The 17,515-nt window shown below is 43.8% G+C and overlaps 1 protein-coding gene across 2 annotated transcripts in view; it reads right to left on the bottom strand.

Annotated features, from left to right (window-relative positions):
* ATRX (ATRX chromatin remodeler) overlaps nt 1–16,181 on the bottom strand; it is a 69,462-nt gene extending 53,281 nt beyond the window's left edge. For both annotated transcript variants that reach the window (XM_058032341.1, XM_058032343.1), the window contains exons 1-4: nt 16,008–16,181; nt 4,936–5,048; nt 1,622–1,677; nt 686–738 (exon numbers count right to left, since the gene is read on the bottom strand). In XM_058032341.1, coding sequence (XP_057888324.1) covers nt 686–738; nt 1,622–1,677; nt 4,936–5,048; nt 16,008–16,027 — 242 coding nt within the window. In that variant the 5' untranslated portion in view covers nt 16,028–16,181. The remainder of the gene's footprint in view (nt 1–685; nt 739–1,621; nt 1,678–4,935; nt 5,049–16,007) is intronic.
* Nucleotides 16,182–17,515: the final 1,334 nt, after the last annotated feature.

Raw genomic sequence — 17,515 nt, 5'->3', positions numbered from 1 at the left:
AGACATGATAAAATAAAGCAACTTTGATAGAAAGGAGAGAGAAAAGAGATACAGACTTCTAAAGAGCAGCACTAAGGCAGCTGTTGAAAGCTCAACTCCCTGCACTGCTCACTGGATTTAATAAAAATCAGAGAACAGAATTTGAGTGAGCACCAGCTGAGAGCAGATGAGGAATTTGACTGGAGTAAGTCTGCTCTCACTTGGGACACAAACAATTTGTTTCCTTAGGTTCAAGCAGCTGACAAACAATTCACTCCATACTTCTTAGATCAAAGAAGGAAAAAGGGAAAGCAGGGACACAGCAAATGGCAGTTTCTGCACAGGACAATTCAGCAGCACAGTCTGATGCTGCACTCTCCCAGTAGTGGAGCACATAAAACATTTTTCTGTATGACCCAAATTACATTTTGGGAAGAATCCTACATGTACAAACAGCAAGACTGAAGGAACTCTTGTATAAACTCCTTTGTCTTGAAGATATGGAATAATCTTGTCTTTGTAAATAATAATCAAGCTTTAGCATCTTGACCTTTCATCCTGAGAAATGGTTTGAATTTTAAGTGTACTATAAGGCATTTGTTTTACCAGCACTCCGTAACTTCATGGATTTTAAACAGTGCACCCACTTTTCTATAGCTTCCCACAGCCAAAAATTGATTTATTTGTTTTTGTTTTCCAAACCAACCTTTTGGAACGGGATGATCCTAAGGATTTGGCTCTTTCAGAAGAACTACTTCCCTAGAAACAAGAAAAAAATGTAAAAGTCAACACATTTATAGCCATAGGAACTGTCAAAAACCAGTTTCTTGCATTAACTAGAAACAAGTCAGAAATCACCAGTGCCCTTATAAAAAATAATTTTAAAATTATTTTGATTTATTTAATTTATTTTAAAATAATTTAAAAATCATTTTTATTTTAAAATAATTTTAAAATAAGGAAAAGCAGTAAGTACAAGTGACAATTTCAACAGTCAGGCCAGTTCAGTTCAATTGAATCTCTGGAGTTTCAGGTCAGAAGTCAGCAGCTCACACAGGTTTGGGAATGCTCTTCTTGCTATGTGAAGAAACCATGCCCTGTCCAACACACCCTTGCAGAGGGCTCTGGCACTCAGGAGTGGCAGCCTGCAGCCACAGACTGCAGCACAACACACTCCTGGTGTGTGCCTCATGTGCCAGAAAGCACTGGCTGCCCTCAGAGCAAAACTGATTTTTTCAATTGTTTTTGCACTCAGATCACAACTAGGGCTGGGCACCTGAAAACACCTGAATTTACAGCAGTAAAGGCAAAGTAAGGCCTGACACTGGCACTTGTGTTTTCTCTACAATGTTAAGCTCTTATCCACCAGAATGTCTCCAATAGGAGAACAGACAGAAATAGAACACCACATGAAAAATTTCTGCTCAGTTTAGCATAGATCCAGTGTGCCCATTTTTATTTTTTTCAACAAGGAAGCATATTTGCTAAAGAACAACTGTTATCTGAGTAACAGGGTGAAGGGGGATGACATTAATGGTGATTCTGACTGTATTGCTGAAGTATTTATTGCAAAAGTAACAGACTGAACTCAGCCACTGTGCCCTAGACATGCAACTGGAATTCAAAGCATTTTTATTCCTACCTCGTCCCTGTTGTTCTCCATTGAAGCTGGACTTCCTTTAGGTTCTCTGCTTTTACCTGTGGACAGAAATTTAAGGAGTCCATTGAAATGCAAGGAACATCAGAAGTTCTTCACATTGCACATCACAGCATTGTTTATGTTTCACCTGGCCAGAGATAAATGTGACTTCCAGAGACAAACTGGTGCACAACAGAAAAGACATTCCATGGTGTGGCATACATTTTACAGAAATAATTCAGAAATCCCTTTCAGTTCAGTCCCTGGCAGCCTTGCTGCTGGTGAAGAAATACTGAAGCACTGCAAGTGCAACTGCATACAGAAATATCATCATCAGTGCATTTTTGCTGATCTCTAAGAATTTACTACAAGTATTTTCTCTCACACATCTTGACATAAGGAACAAAGTATTAAATCTGGGATCATGGAACCACAGACAAAAATTCCATCTGATCCAAGTTCTGATGACAATTCCTATTTCTCAAACTTGGGAACTGTGGAATATAAAGCCTAAAGACCTGCAACCTATTGGCACCTCCTCCAATCCACCAGTCTTGGAAATGGAAGGGAAAGTTTGGAGTTCAGTGATTGAATGATTCTTGTATGAAATTGCCCCAAAAGTTTAGGAAGGATTTTAACAGATGCTACTGAGTAGGAAGTATAATTACAGGATACTTATCAGGATTATTTGTGATTTTTAACAGATGACTACAAGCACTGCAACTTCTCTATCCTTCAACTTCAGTTTTGGGAAAACCAAACAATTTATTTCTATACTTTGAAAAAAGTGAATCACTCAGAGAATTCAATGCTGGGTATTTGACCTCTGCAGAGCTGAGTAAATTGCAGGGAAAATCATTCAGCCATTTCCACACATGAAGGAGGAAATACAAAATGGAGGCAGACAATGTTTTTGGCCTTTACTACAGGCATTCCCTATTGTGAGGGAGGTACCTGAGATGTGGAAGGAGGGTGACATTTCTGCTGGAGCCTGGATACTGCCCACTTTCTACTCTTGACCAACTCTGCCCAAGTGATAAACCCATGGAAAATACCAGCTTAGAGAGCTTGGCAGAGCTTCCCCTGCTCTGGCAGCCCCAGTGAGAGCAGACTCTGCATTCAGACTGGCAGCCTGATGCTCATGTGCTGTTCCACCAGCAGCTGAACGTGCTGCAGTGCCAGTTTCTCCGTGCCCACTGCAGCCACCCCCTCCCAGCTCAGTGCTGACCTGGCTGCTCTGCCCAGCCCCTCCAGGGCTGTCAGGGAGCAGAGATTCCCCTGGGATTGCTGCTCCACTCTTGAACAAGAGCAGGCAGGCTGGCTCTGCTGAGCTCTCTGCTGCTGGAAAGGAGGGAGACATCCAGCTCCAGTGCAGAGGGGATAAAGAACATGATTAAGGCTATAAAGCAAATATTGCTTCCTGTTTTAGCTGACCTCTGTGTGTGGCAGGCACAAAAGTTTAGGGGATGAAGTAATACCAGCTAATAGCCAAGTGATTTCTAACAGCCAGCCTTGCTGGGTCACACACAACCACCTTCAGCATCATCTCCCTCTGCAGCCATGACATTTTCTGAAAAATCCTTTCCTTAGGATTTTTCCTCCTGAGAAGCTGCGAGGCCTCAGGAACAAAATGTAAACAATGGTTATCTGCTGCTGTGGAATGCAACAGGTGCATCTGTCATTGGCCCATGTTGGATGTTTGTAATTAATGGCCAATCACAGTCAGCTGGCTCAGACTCTCTGTCCCAGCCACAAACCTTTGTCATCATTCCTTCTTTTTCTATTCTTAGCCAGCCTTCTGATGAAATCTTTTCTTCCATTCTTTTAGTATAGTTTTAATATAATATATATCATAAAATAATAAATCAGCCTTCTGAAACATGGAGTCAGATCCTCATCTCTTCCCTCATTCTCAAGACCCTTGTGAACACTGTCACATCCCTCCTAACAACATTCTACCCAATAGTTCATTCCTCCAAATGCTGGAACAAAACAAGATCAATTACTAAAAAAATCTGATTTGGTCCCAGTCACATTCATAACTTCTATTTGTAATGAGCACCCTCTGGATTAATTAAAAAAAAAAAGGAAGCACAGTTGCTAAAGACATTTTTGTTATGCACAGAACATTGGGAAGGGAAGGAAATTTGCATAGTAAATTCTGGCATTTCCTAATATTTAAGTGTTTAATTCTGACTGTTCAACTTTAATATGTTCTTTTAGATCTCAAAACCAACACTAAATTATGTCTGCTATGAATTTGCAAGTGTCTCCATTTCAAAGACAATCTGTGTTTTACAGCAAGGAACCAAATGCTAATTTTTAACTACAGAGGATAAAGGGAGAATTCTTTTTCCCAGTGTGCTCCTCAGAAAAATTTCACTTTGAGATGCATCTACATCACAGTTTATTTTACTGTTCTGCTGAAGCACCACATGAGCAGTTTCTTTTTTCCTGTGCTAACAGTTCAGTTTGATGCTGACATGAGGTGAGTGCCACAGGCAGCAGACTCTCTCTAAACAGAACATTAAAAGATAAAAACTGCATGCCAGAAAGTCAATGGAAGATATTACTCAAGCCAACAGGAGTTTGAAAATAAACTCTAATAGAGCCAGCACACTCTTCTCCTGCACTCCACCACATCAACACAACTTTTAGCTCATTAAGCAGGACAGACTGAAAGGTTCTGCACCTGTATCCAGTCCAAGTGAAACTAATAAACAAATTTAACCAGTTAAATTTGGAAACAGATTTTATTCAGTACTGACATGAAATAATTTCAGTTTTAGTCAGTGTCATGGAAGTGTTTAAACTTTGTTATCTATTTCTAACTTAGAAGTAAAAATTTCCATTTTTGACCTAGTGTAGGGCGCTAGTTTTTAAAAAAGTATTATTTTCTTTTCAAATGTCTCTAGATTATATGTAAAAAGTCTTTTTCAAATTACAGAACTTCTCCCACACCTACCATGACTGCAAAAGCATTACTACAGCAGAAAAACCAAGACACTGCATTTATAAATTCAGGAACACTGAACAAGGAACTCCTAGCACAGCAAATACCTGTGCCTGATATCTCATGTTTCAGAGAAGGAAAACTACCAGGAGATTAGATTTTTTTCACCTTTAGAAAGATTCAGAACTGAAATAAATATTGTATCAAAGGCCTATTGTGCATTTATCAAGCTATCACCACTTAAATCACATTAAGACTTGGTGTAATTACCCCAGTGAAGTGTGATATAGTGAAATAACAACACCAAGTTATTTGACTTTAGGATCACATATACACTGAAAATGAACATAAAATGTGTTTTTACCTATACTTTTGTTTTTAGACAATGCTGGAGGAGAGTTTGCGTCCTCAGATTCTTCTGATGAGTGAGCCAAGAAGTCATGGAGTTTCTGTACCAAAGTATTCAACTTGCTTTCACTGTTAAAATACAAGTAATACTCAGGGTTACCTACACATCTCACTCCAATTTATCAAGCTTGAAAGCTTATGTTTAATCTCAATGAATACACATCCACAAGAGATGGAAACATTTGTTTCTGTATATCAGAGCAAATAAAAAACATGGAATTTTTCTAAATACTGAGTGAAATATTAGGTGCAGTCTTATTGACAAAAACGCACAAAAAGTCTATTTTAAGAAATTTTCACTGTTTATATACAATTATATTCAATACAATTGTTGACAAAATTCAAGAAAGTCTGAGTGGTAATGCTGCTATGACATGAAGACAGCAAAAAATTAATATTCTACTTGTCAGAAGCCAGACAGGTAAGAATAATAAAATTATTAATAACAAACACATCACCTTTGGGATATAAACCCAACTAGAACTCACAGAAGAGTTTCACCTGCACACTTAGCCACAAACAGGTCCACTGAATATGACAGTGAACATGACAGGTCCACTGGATTTGAAAGTTTGCTCATGCAAACCTTTTATTAGATCTACCATCTACAAACATGTTGTGTGGTGTTCATTTTTGTCAACAAACAACCATGCAGGACCTGATCATTCCTTGATCTGTTTGTTAGAGTGCTGATGATTAATTCATAAACAAGAATCCCCTGGCAAGTTTCACTGGACACTTTTAGACCCCAGGAACAATTCTGAGTACCTTTAGTGACTACAGCAAAAATCAACATCTGCATGCCAGGCCTGCCTTAAAAAGCTGTTCCATTCATAACCCCCGTGTCAGCCCTGCCATTTCACATGGTTTATTTCTCCCAAACTCCAACCATTTCCCAGGAAAGGCTTTTCCAGCTCCCTGACTGAGGCCAAGGGTGCTCAGGCCCTGCTCAGAAGGTGCCAGGGAGCTGTTTGCTCCCTGCCCTCCTTATCAGCCCCCTGGAATCTGCAGCTGATCTGCCCTGACTCATCATCCTTTCCTTATCTGCTGCTCCAGATGCTTTTCCCACTCCTGGCCTGCCCTATCCCCAGCAGAAGTGAGCCCAGATGAAGGATAAAGGCTTCCCACCCTTCTCACTGTTTGTTTCCCCATTAATTTCAAAATAATCTTCTAATAACAAGAAGAAATTACATTTTCTGTGCCTGTTTCATTGGTTCATAAGAACTTGTGAATACTCAACCTGAGCAGTCACCTTTACCATCACTACTGTTTCTCTGAACACATCAATTTATTAACTTCTGCCTTTCAATTTGTTATTGCTAAAAAAATAATCTCATTTTATCAGAAGGACGTGCAGCTGAGTGCTCTCCTGAGCTGTGAGTGAACATCCTCCCATCAGTGCCAGTGACTGTTCCAACCAGTGAAAATAACCCCATAAAACAGCATAAACCATCCATTTAAAAAAAATCATCTGCCATTTCTTTAAATCACCTGAGATACTCAAAATAAAACAAAATAGCACTTTGCAATGAAAAGATTTTCTGCATGAGTGAAGGGCACTTTTCTTTTGAGACTGCACATGCACCATCAATCACTGGAGCAAGCCTGAAAGAGCAGAACAAAGCTCTTGAACTCTCTAGAGTACCTTAAAATTTTTCTCTCAATCTGTCCAAAAGTCTTTCCCTCTAATTACTGGACTCATGCTGCTATACAACTGCCAGCTCCCTAATCTTGGGCTTCTCTTTTTCTCATGGATGGAAGGCACACTTGGAAAACATTAGACAAGATGATAATGGTATACTGCAGTCTCAACAGCTTGCATGCTCTCCTTTAGAAAGGAGATTTAATGACAATTTACTCACATTAAGTGAAAAAAAAAAATAGAGTTGTTCAGAATTATTTGATAGTAACAGCATATAAAGAGATTTTATATCCATTCCAGATGGTCTGAAGAAATAAAGCACATTTAGAAAGGCCACAAGAAAGTACATTTTTGGTAGTAAAAACAACAACAAAAAAAAGCCACACATGTGGAATTCTGCTCATTTAGTTTATAAATAACTTGTTTTGGTAACAGCATTTTAGAAAGAAAATGGGAGCTAGAGATGAGTTCAGTGTTACTATTACCAATAGAGAATGAATTCACAATAGTATGCATGTGTCTGTGACTAATACTTGGAACATTATCTTCTACCATTCATTAACTCTTATCATAACTAACGTCAAATTATCATTTTCAGAGCAAAGTGTTCTTGCTAACAACCAATCAGAAAAGATGATATACAAACTAAAAGTAAAAAGTCTTCTCAACTTGCTTTTTCTCTTGATTATTCATTATTTCATACCATAAGCCTTTGTTAAGGAATACCAGGTCAAATCTAAGTAAAGGTGTTACACTTACAAAATATTAATTTAGGGCAACACTTCATCTGGTTTTGTACAAAAGTGATTTTATGTCATTCATTTATACTTGAGAAATAATAATCTATTATTTTTGTTTAAAGCTTCTACTGGAAAATGCTTATTCTTTGCAGTAGAGACCCAGTCACTATTAAATTGATCACAATTGATAAATGTGTGGTTTTAATAAACACAGGAGCCTAAAAATGTAAAACCATCTCTGAAGCACTACTGAGGCAAACAGGCTCCTCTGCACTGCCAGCCCCCACAGTATTTTATTTATTAGTGTTTTCACACTTGAGTTTTCTAAGCAAATGGCTTCCCCACCACTGTAGAGCTATTTCAACACTGTTCAGCCTAGTTAAAACAGCACTGAAAGGGAAGGTGCCCTGCTATTCTTGGTTTGGCCATGAACCTGATTTGTGACCTTGGGAGCTACCTTGGAATGCACCATTCCTCACCTACATTCACAGCAAGTGCTCTTAAAGCAAACAATAAATGCCTGGCCCTTACACAGTAACAAAACATCCAGGGCAGGCAAATTACCTATAAATGAGTCCATAAATAATTAGAATAAATAAAGAGCCAGACAGGTTGTGTCATAATCTAGACATAACATGCTCCATTCCAAGCTGCTGTTCCCTGGATGCCCTCACCTGTGCAGGTTTGTGTGGCCAGGTTTGGTAGTGGGGGGCTCCAAGGGTGACAAACTTGAGGGCAGAGATGCCAAAAGCTTCCCCCATGTGCAGCTGAGCCAACACCAGCCTGCTCCAAGAGGGACACACTGCTGGCCAGGGCTGAGCCCATCAGCAGTGCCCACAGTGCCTCTGGGATTGTGTATTTGGGAAGGGAAAAACCTTCCCAAAAAAGGGAGAGAGGAGCCAGTGTGTGCCAGCAACAGCCCTGCAGACACTGAGGCCAGGGGAGAGGGAACATCAGGGTCAGAGCAGAGACCCAGCTGCAGCCCGTGGGGGCCCACAGGAGAGCAGAGATCCAGCTGCAGCCTTACATTTCAGCTTTCATATTTCCCAGATTCTGTACTGCACTAGTATGTAACTCTGAACTTCATATAAAGTGTTAGCAGTTCTCCTCACAGCTCAGTCACACAAAACAATTATTTTCCAACGCTAGAGCCAAGGACACCACTGCAGCTTCAGCCCCAAAAAGTGCAAACAACAGAGAATAGAGGAGAGCAAACTGGGAGAATGGGACTGCTTAACCCAGAGCTGGAACTGGACAATTAATCCCAATATGGAAATGGACCAAAATTTCTAAGTGTGAGAACTCATGGCCCTCATCCAGCTTGGGTGTAGCCCTGGCTGGGCTCTTGTGCTGCCCAAGGTGAATCCTGTGAAAGCCTTTTAATAAATCCCTACTTTAATCCTTTAACTCTGCTCCAGGAGCCTCCCAAGGCATCAGGAGGACCCCACAGGTGCTCAGTGATGCCCAGAGGAGGCTGTGAGCCCACAGGAACCCTCTGCTGGAGCAGCCCCTTCCAGAGCCCCCTGGGATGGGAAAGGACCACGCTGGAGCAGCTCAGGGAGGGCTGCAGCCCATGGGAAGGACCCACATGGGAGAAGTCCATGGAGAACCATCTCCCATGGGAGGGAGGGACCCCACCCCCTGCACTGCTCACCAGGAGGAGGCAGAGAATGAAGTAAAGTTGAACCTGGGAGAAAGGAAGGGATGGGGAGAAGGCATTTTAACATTGGGGATTTATTTCTCATTACTGTACTCTGATTTGACTGGCAATAAATTCAGCTGATTTCCCCAAGCAGAGTCTGTTTTACCCATGATGGCACTTGCTGGGTGATGTCCCTGTCCTTATCTCAACCTGAACTTTTCAATGTCCCCTCGCTGCCCTGCCCAGCTGAGGAGGGGCAGTGACACAGAGGGAACCACCACGACCTCACCCCTGTGCCAGCTGCTGACTGCCCCTCCCCAAAGCAAAGCACATCACCAGGACAAATAAAATGTTAACAAACAAACACTTTGCATTTGGATCCAACCTGCCACACATTCACATGATCATATTTCTTCTGAAGGCAGGTGAGGTGATGAAATTCATAACCAGAGAGCAGCACTGACCACCTCAGCAGCAAACCATGAAACTGCACTGAAACCCTCGTTCCTGCACTCAGTTTCTGTTTGCTTTCTTAAGACATGTTAAAAGTGGAAGTGGGGAATGTCCCAGTTCTCGTCAACATCTGGAACAGTAATTGGAAAGCTGCATTTTCTTTAAACAAACACCTACCAACTAACATTCTAAACAAGTGTCCCTCATGCATTTCAGTGGCACAGGAGTCCTTTCCAGCTTTTATCTATCCCAATGTTGACAAAGATGCTTTTTTTAACCATGTGTCTTTCTGAAATTCAACACTTGTCTAAGATTTTTCTACGTTTAAACTTTTCACATAGTTCAAGGCACAAGTTTTTTTTTTCAATTCATGTTTACAGTTGCTTCAGATTAAGTCTCAGTCATTTTTCACTTTTGAAACTGAAACACTGCAGAACAACTATTAAGCAGCCAAAATTAAACAATCCTTAGGAAAAATAATTAAAGAAAAATAAAACCAGATGTACTTTTAAACTTCTGGTCTGCAAACTGCCATCCTCTGCCTCAGCCTGTATCCCTGTGTGAACAGCAGAAATCCAACAACCCACAGCGAAACTCTCAGTATTTTATTTAGGATGGTGGGAACAGAAACTATTCCTAAGCCTTGATATAATTCTGTCACCTGCAAATCTTCATAAAAGTTTTTCCTGATGAGAAGGAAAGAGATAGAATTAGCCCAATTCAAAGAGCTCAGTTACAAAGGTAGAGCCTACATTGTTGTTTTACATAAAATATGCCAATATTGTGGCTGAACATACATAAATGAAATAACTTAAAGTTGTGGAAAAGAGCGAAAGAGGGGAAAATGGCCAGTAGGAGTTGTTTTATTTTCTTATCCCAATTTAAAAAATGAAGTGAACACACCATACCTGCCATGTCCTAAGAAAAGCTACTTCTGTCAGAAAAAATATAAAACCAGAAAATAAAATCAGCCTACCATTATATTACTTGCACAAGTAAAATATGATTTTATAATGGTGGGAAAACAGAGCACTTGATCCCAGTGTCTGTTGTTTAACTCAACAATGGTTTTCTGCAGGTAAAAGCAATGTGACACTGTAAGTCCTAGATCAGATTCATATTTTGGACCTCACTTACAGTGACACACCAATTCTGCCACACCAGGTGAGGTTTCACACTCAGGATTCTCACAAGCTGGCTGTGTTGGCATGAAGCAGCTGTGCTGCCCAAGGACACAAACCCTCCCACCCTGCACACACCTGGTGCCACCCACAGCCAGTGCTCTCCTCCCTCCTGCACTCCACACCTCTGGAGATGCCTCAGGAACAGGAGGACACCAGGACAGTGCCCAGCCAGGCTCCAAGGGACCCCACAGCCCTGCTGGCTGAGCTGCCTGGGTTTGACCATGATCACAGCAAAGCACTCCCCTTGTGTCAGGAGGAATTTACCACACTGAACCGACTGCATCAGACACATCAGAAAACACCTGAACACCAAAGCTCTGACTGGACAGGGGTGGAGGCATCCAGCACTTCATCAGAGATTCTGTACCCAACACTTTGTGAACACACACTCACTTTTTAACTTTGTTTAGAACTGACTTTTAATCCACAGAGGCTTAATCAAGTGATAGCTGGTGCAGTTGAAGACACTCAAATGATGTGGGTGCAGTAATTTTGGAGCTGAAATACAGCATAACAGGTTCAGACAAGTAAACAGAATTATCTTCCTCCAGACACACAAGGGGAATGAGAAAGCAACAGTTCAAAGTCACTAAGAGACCCTTTATTCTGTTCAAGGAAAACTACACAATTTCTTTCTGTTCACATGCTGTGAGTTATCACACTTCATTCACTAAAAAGTGAAAACAAAAACTTTGTTTTTAACCTTTTCTTTAATGAGATCTTCAAAAAACCCAAACAAGCAACATCATCAAGGTGAAAGTAAGACAAACAATCTCATTGTTAGGTTGGTTTCAATGCCACACTGAAGTGTAACCTCAATGGTGAAACACCCTGCAAGCTGAGAAAGACTGGAGCTGCCACTTGAAACCTAAACACAACATTTTCACCTTCGTGAGACAAAAATCATGTGAAGTGCACACACCTTACTCTGCTGAATCAGGAAAGGAAGATTAGTCTGGCACATACAACACACAAACCAAGGTGTATTTAAAATGGGGAAGGGAAGGGAAGGGAAGGGAAGGGAAGGGAAGGGAAGGGAAGGGAAGGGAAGGGAAGGGAAGGGAAGGGAAGGGAAGGGAAGGGAAGGGAAGGGAAGGGAAGGGAAGGGAAGGGAAGGGAAGGGAAGGGAAGGGAAGGGAAGGGAAGGGAAGGGAAGGGAAGGGAAGGGAAGGGAAGGGAAGGGAAGGGAAGGGAAGGGAAGGGAAGGGAAGGGAAGGGAAGGGAAGGGAAGGGAAGGGAAGGGAAGGGAAGGGAAGGGAAGGGAAGGGAAGGGAAGGGAAGGGAAGGGAAGGGAAGGGAAGGGAAGGGAAGGGAAGGCCCCATGACCAAGAGCATCAGGCTCCCTAACTCCAAAAACACCTTTTGCTTCATTTGCTTTCTGCTCCCTGAAGCTGATCACAGGCTCTCCACAAAACTTCCTTCAGCACCAACTCTGCTGAGAATCAAAGCCTGGCCCTTCAGTTCTCCCACACAGTCCCAATCACAGCTGTCACAGCTTTGAGGGCTGTAGCTCATCCCAAGCACAGGTTTTCATTTTACAAGACAAAAGCCACCTCAGTCTCAAATTATTGCCTATTTTTTAGTCTTGCTTTATATGACAGATGCATTTGCCCAAAGCTTCTAGGCTGAACCTATTAAAACCTACAGTTGGACACACTCAGACAGAAATTTCTACAACTGTGCAGCTTTTGGGCTTGCAAATGAACTGCTTCAATGGCACTGCAGCTGACATTGGTCAGCAACCTGTGTCATCAAGTTCTTGATTTTTTCAAGGTTTCACTCCTTTTCTAACAAAAAAAACCCCCAACACAAATCAATCCATCACCCACCCTGAGTGACAACTACATTTCATCACAGACTGAAAGCTTTATGCTTCTCCTTTAGCAAATAAATCAGGACACTTCACCTCTTTTACAGTCAACATAAACCCTTCCATTATATTTGCCACTGAATTTCTACTATTTCTTCTTTCTGCTGCTGCCACACCAAGGGAACAACCTGCCACTGACCCATCCATGAACTCTCTCATGTCTCCAGATCACCTGCAGGCACGAGCTGAGCTCCAGCAATACAAAATGGGATTTCATGAGGCTCAGCACTATCCTTGGGCTTTCCCTTCAGAAAAGACCCTGCTGGTAATCCACTCTAAAATGTACTTGGTCACAAGCTGCAGGCATTTGGTTTTATGATGAACACAGCACATTTTAGCCTTACTTTGAGATTTTCTTTTGGTGAGGTATAAGCACATGAAAAGCAGTCTCTTTTCCACCCTTCAAGCAGAGGGTACAAGGAGTTAATCTATAACAGAAAACTGAGAATTCCAAATCCCCACAATGTTAAGGTCACCCTGCTGCAGAATTTGTGTTACACACCTCTCTGATGCACCAAATTGTTTTCTAGAAAATTAGGATATCTTCAGTTAAGCCCCATAAAGACCCTGATAAAAAATTTGCAAAGCCCTAACAGACAGTATTGAACAGAACCAGAAATAACAAAGTCTCTGCAGTAATTTCATTTCATTTAAGTGCTGCAGACACTGGTTCTGGGGCACAGCTGGCACTGAAGATGACACAGTTTTGCTCTTCTTCAGGAAGAGCTGAAGAATCTGCCCATGCCCATTCCAGAACAGTGTGGAAGACAGAGAACTCTCACTGTCCCTTCAGGGAATACAGAAGATTGGTGTTGACTTACTTCCAATTATATCATTGTGGCATCAAGTAACACAGCTCAAACAACCCTGCAATATCACTCAGAACACAACTGACTCAAAAATGCAGACAATTTAATAAAAAACCTTAAAACCAAGTGACCAATATCACAACATGAGGTGAAAAGTCTGAATAGAAAAAACCCCGAGAACTAAGCCTATTTTGCCAACTTTAAAAAAAAAAAACAAACAAACTATATTCATTGACTACCAGATAGTGAGGAAAATTCCAAACTTGTTTTCTTTTCCTATTGCTGTGCTTATGCTGTACAATGTATGAACTGGCAGCAACAGTTTGGGTCACTATGACAAAAATTCCTCCCCTTGAAAAGGAAACAATGAGGAAAAAAAAGAGAAGTTTTTGGGGCAAAAGTTATTGAGGCATCTTTATAAATATTTACAGAGGCAGCACTTTTTAAAAGTTTCTTAGGAGGTTACTCCAGTTTTCATCATTCTAAATTTCTCATTCAGAACATGAGAGACTCCCAGAATCTTAATATTGAATAAAAATATTCTTGTAACAAAAGTTTAAAACTTCTCTGGGAGCAGACTAGTATGGATTGATGGTTTTCCTCTGAAACACTGTAAGTCAATGTTCCACAAGTGCTGGGAATAAATTTTCCATCCAAATAAAGTTTTTTGCTCTTCCCAATAATTGTAAGAGCAATCCCCCCATTATTTCCTTTATTTCTGCACACCTCTGACAGGGACAAACTGCAGAGAGCAGAGGGTGAAGTGACACAAACTCAGGCAGTGTGTGTCTCAGTGGCAAATGCAAACAAAAGAGGAAGACAGGGTGTGTTTTTCTTCTTCATTTCCTTCTCTCCACCTCCAGTTTTAGGAAGAACTGGACTGGACAACAAGGCAAAGCCCATGCAATGGCCAGGGCCATGTGCAGCTCCTGGCACACATCTGGTGAGTTACAAACTGCTCCAGATGAGCTCTATAGGGATGGGAATTGTAGCAAACATTTAAACTGAATGAGAACTGAGCTCATGAACAGAAGGAAAGTTTGGTGCATAAGAAAATTGTTATGCCCATCTACTAAAAAGCTGTTTGTCACAGGGCTGCTTGCTCTGTGGGCAGATCCCACCCAAGGACTGCACACAATCTCAGACCTGTTCTGTCCGTGCTTTTTGACCAGCAAAATCACCAATAATCTGAAATCATCCCATCCTCTCTGCAGGTAATCTAAGAATTACATGGAAAATGTATGAGCTTCTGTGTCCTCTTCGTCCAAAGCATCCCCTTGCTAGTAACACTAACTGTGGTACTAATAACAACATAGGAACATGGAAATGAAAAAATATACAAACCTTGTATATTACAGACCAGTGGTTCAAAAGAAAGCAAACAAGATTATGGACAACAGAGAACAAAATATGACAATCACAATAAAATAAAAAGTAAAGTGGTCCAAATGGAAGAGCATTTCTCAGAATATACAATACTAATGGTGACTCCAAATCAGATCATAAATATTAGTAACTCAGATCCTTTTGTTCTACAAAAATAAAACTCTACACTTGATTTCAAGAGCTGGAAAAGAAAAAGGAGAAAGCTCCTTAATTAGCACTTCAGTGTACACAACAAAATAAACAGTCCAACAAAAGAAGTTGTTTAAACTGTCAAAGCACTTCAAGAACACAGAGGGCAGAAAGTGGGAGTGAGGAGAAAGGATGAGAGATGGACCATCTCTGTCTTACAAAATAAGGAAAAAATACATGCAGAAGAAACTGCTAACTGCTGGGAAGTCATGCACCGAATAATGTGTATTTGCAACGCTCATGACCTACATCAGCATGTGATCAACATCAACAGCGATGATAATCATCAGAAACCTTTTTCTTCTACATTCCTCATTGGAAGTGTTGAAGCTTCAAAAACAAGCAATGCAAAAGAGGAGAAAAACCACTATCCCTTCAACTTTTATCAAAAATGACACAGTTGTTATGAACTACTCAAAATAAGGCGGGAGGTGAGGATACACATAAATGACCCCAGCAAAAACTTTCCGCAAGGCTCAGCAGTAAAGCCAGGGTGCCGAGCACTGGGGACACACACAGCGCTGTTTCCCTACCAGGGTTTGCAGCCGTGTGAGTGAGGGCCGAGCGTGAGGGCCGAGCCCGAGCCCCTCGCGGCCGGTGCAGCGCTCCGGGCACGCGGTGTCTGGGGGTGATGGACGGCGGGGCTCGGAGCCCCGGGGATCCGCACAAAACCGAAAGCGCACAAAGACAACTATTTATTAACACTTTAACATGGCGCCTCTCTCCCAGCCCGGCTTCCCGGGCGCCTGTCGGTTGCTGCCGTTCCGCGCCAGCCCCAAGGCCGGACGGACAGACAGACGGACGGACGGACGGACGGAGCGGCCCCGCGGCGGCGGCCGCTGCCTGCGCCGGGCGTGAGGCGCGGGCGGGGGCCCGGCGCAGCTCCCGCCGCGCTCGCACGTGGGGCGGGGGCCGCCCCCGGGGCCTTCCCGCCGCACGGCGCGGTCCCTCCCGCCCTCCGCGCCGGGCCCGGCCCCGCCGCCCAGGCCGAGCGCGGCGCTGCCCGCCCGCCGCCATCCCGCCTCCCGCCCGTCCCGCCAGGGCTGCGCCGCGCCGGGCCCGGCCCCGCCCCACCCCGCGCGGCCGCCGCGGAGCCGCCCGGCCCGGCCGTACCTCACGGGCTCTGCGGTCATGACTCCGACGCCGCTGCTCGGAGCGGAGCGGCCGCCCGGGCCGGGGCCGCGCTTCAGGCGCTAAGCGCAGACAAAGCCACGGCCGCCGCCATCGCCAGCGCCGCCGCCATCTTATCGGAGGGAGCCCGAGGGGACCTGCCTCCTGCCGCCGTCCTCCTCCGCCGCCTCCCATTGGCTCACGGCCGCCCACAGCTATTTTCTGATTGGGCGGCGCCGCGCCGACTGTTGCTAGGGCAGTTTACGTCACCATCCCAACCTTCCCCGCGCTGATTGGCTGGGGCGGGGCTGACGTCACGCCGGCGTCATGGACCGAAGCCCGTGACATCATTTCGTAACAAAGTGCACTGACACCTGTGCCCGGCAGGGGGCCCCAGCGCGCGGCTGCGGCCATGGCGGCGGGAGCCCAGCGCTGACAGTGCCGGGGGTGGACAGCGGGGACAGGAGCCCGTGTCACACCAGAGACGGGACAGGAGCCCGTGTCACACCAGAGACAGGCAGTGTCATACCGGGACAGGAGCCGGTGTCACAGCGGGGACAGGACAGAAGCCCGTGTCACATCAGGACAGGAGCCACCCCATCGCAAGGGTGGCCTTGGGTCGCATCGAGCCTCCCACGGCAGGTGAATCACAGCGTTCAGACACATCATCCTTACTACCAGTAACATGGAGCATGTGCCCAAACTCCTACCAACAGCACCACAACCACCCTCCTGCTCCATGAGCATCCCCAACAACTCTCCTCCTCTGGAGGGATCCCCAAAACCACTCCATGAGCATCCCCAGAATAACTGTCTTCCTCTGCAGGGATCCCCAGAACCACCCTCCTCCTTCAACAGTATCACCAGAGTGATCCTCCTGCTTTGTAGATCACCAGAATGACCCTCAGCCCCTCCAGGGATCACCATCCTGACCCTCCTCCTCCATGGGGATCACCAGCAGGACCCTCATCTCTGCAGGAACCAGCCCTGGAACTCCAAGCCCACAGGCAAGCTTGGAGCAGAGTTCTCCAAGCACAAAGAGAGCAGGACAGGGATGACATAAACCACACACAGCCCCAAGGAACCCTGCCTGGGGCAGCTTCAGCCCAGCTTGGGTAGAACTTCTCCTTTTTGATAAGAAAACTCTCAGATAAGGAAATGCATCACTGGCAGCTACACCTAAGTGTGCCAGGACAATTTTGCCTGCTGGTACTAGCAGCTTCTACACTCCTGTCAGATGTTAGAGGTTGTGAAAGGAGGACTGGAATGCAGCCCTCTTCAAAGGAAAGTTCTTGCAGGCTTTGTGAGAAGATGACTGAACTCAGCAGGCTTCACCAGGCTCCCAAAGCCAAGCCCAGTACCACACAGAATCTGAAACAGGTGACAAGCACTAGCCACATGCTGTAAAGAAAACCAGTTTTGAAAATTAATATATTTTTATGCATAAACTAAAAAAATCCCAAAAACATACCTACTCACCTGGTTTCATAAAGCAATGTATGAAACATGAG

This window comes from Melospiza georgiana, chromosome 12 (genome assembly GCF_028018845.1).
Source record: "Melospiza georgiana isolate bMelGeo1 chromosome 12, bMelGeo1.pri, whole genome shotgun sequence".
Taxonomy (NCBI): domain Eukaryota; kingdom Metazoa; phylum Chordata; class Aves; order Passeriformes; family Passerellidae; genus Melospiza; species Melospiza georgiana.
Note: the sequence above shows the minus strand (reverse complement) of the source record. Positions and strands in the feature narration are given on the sequence as shown.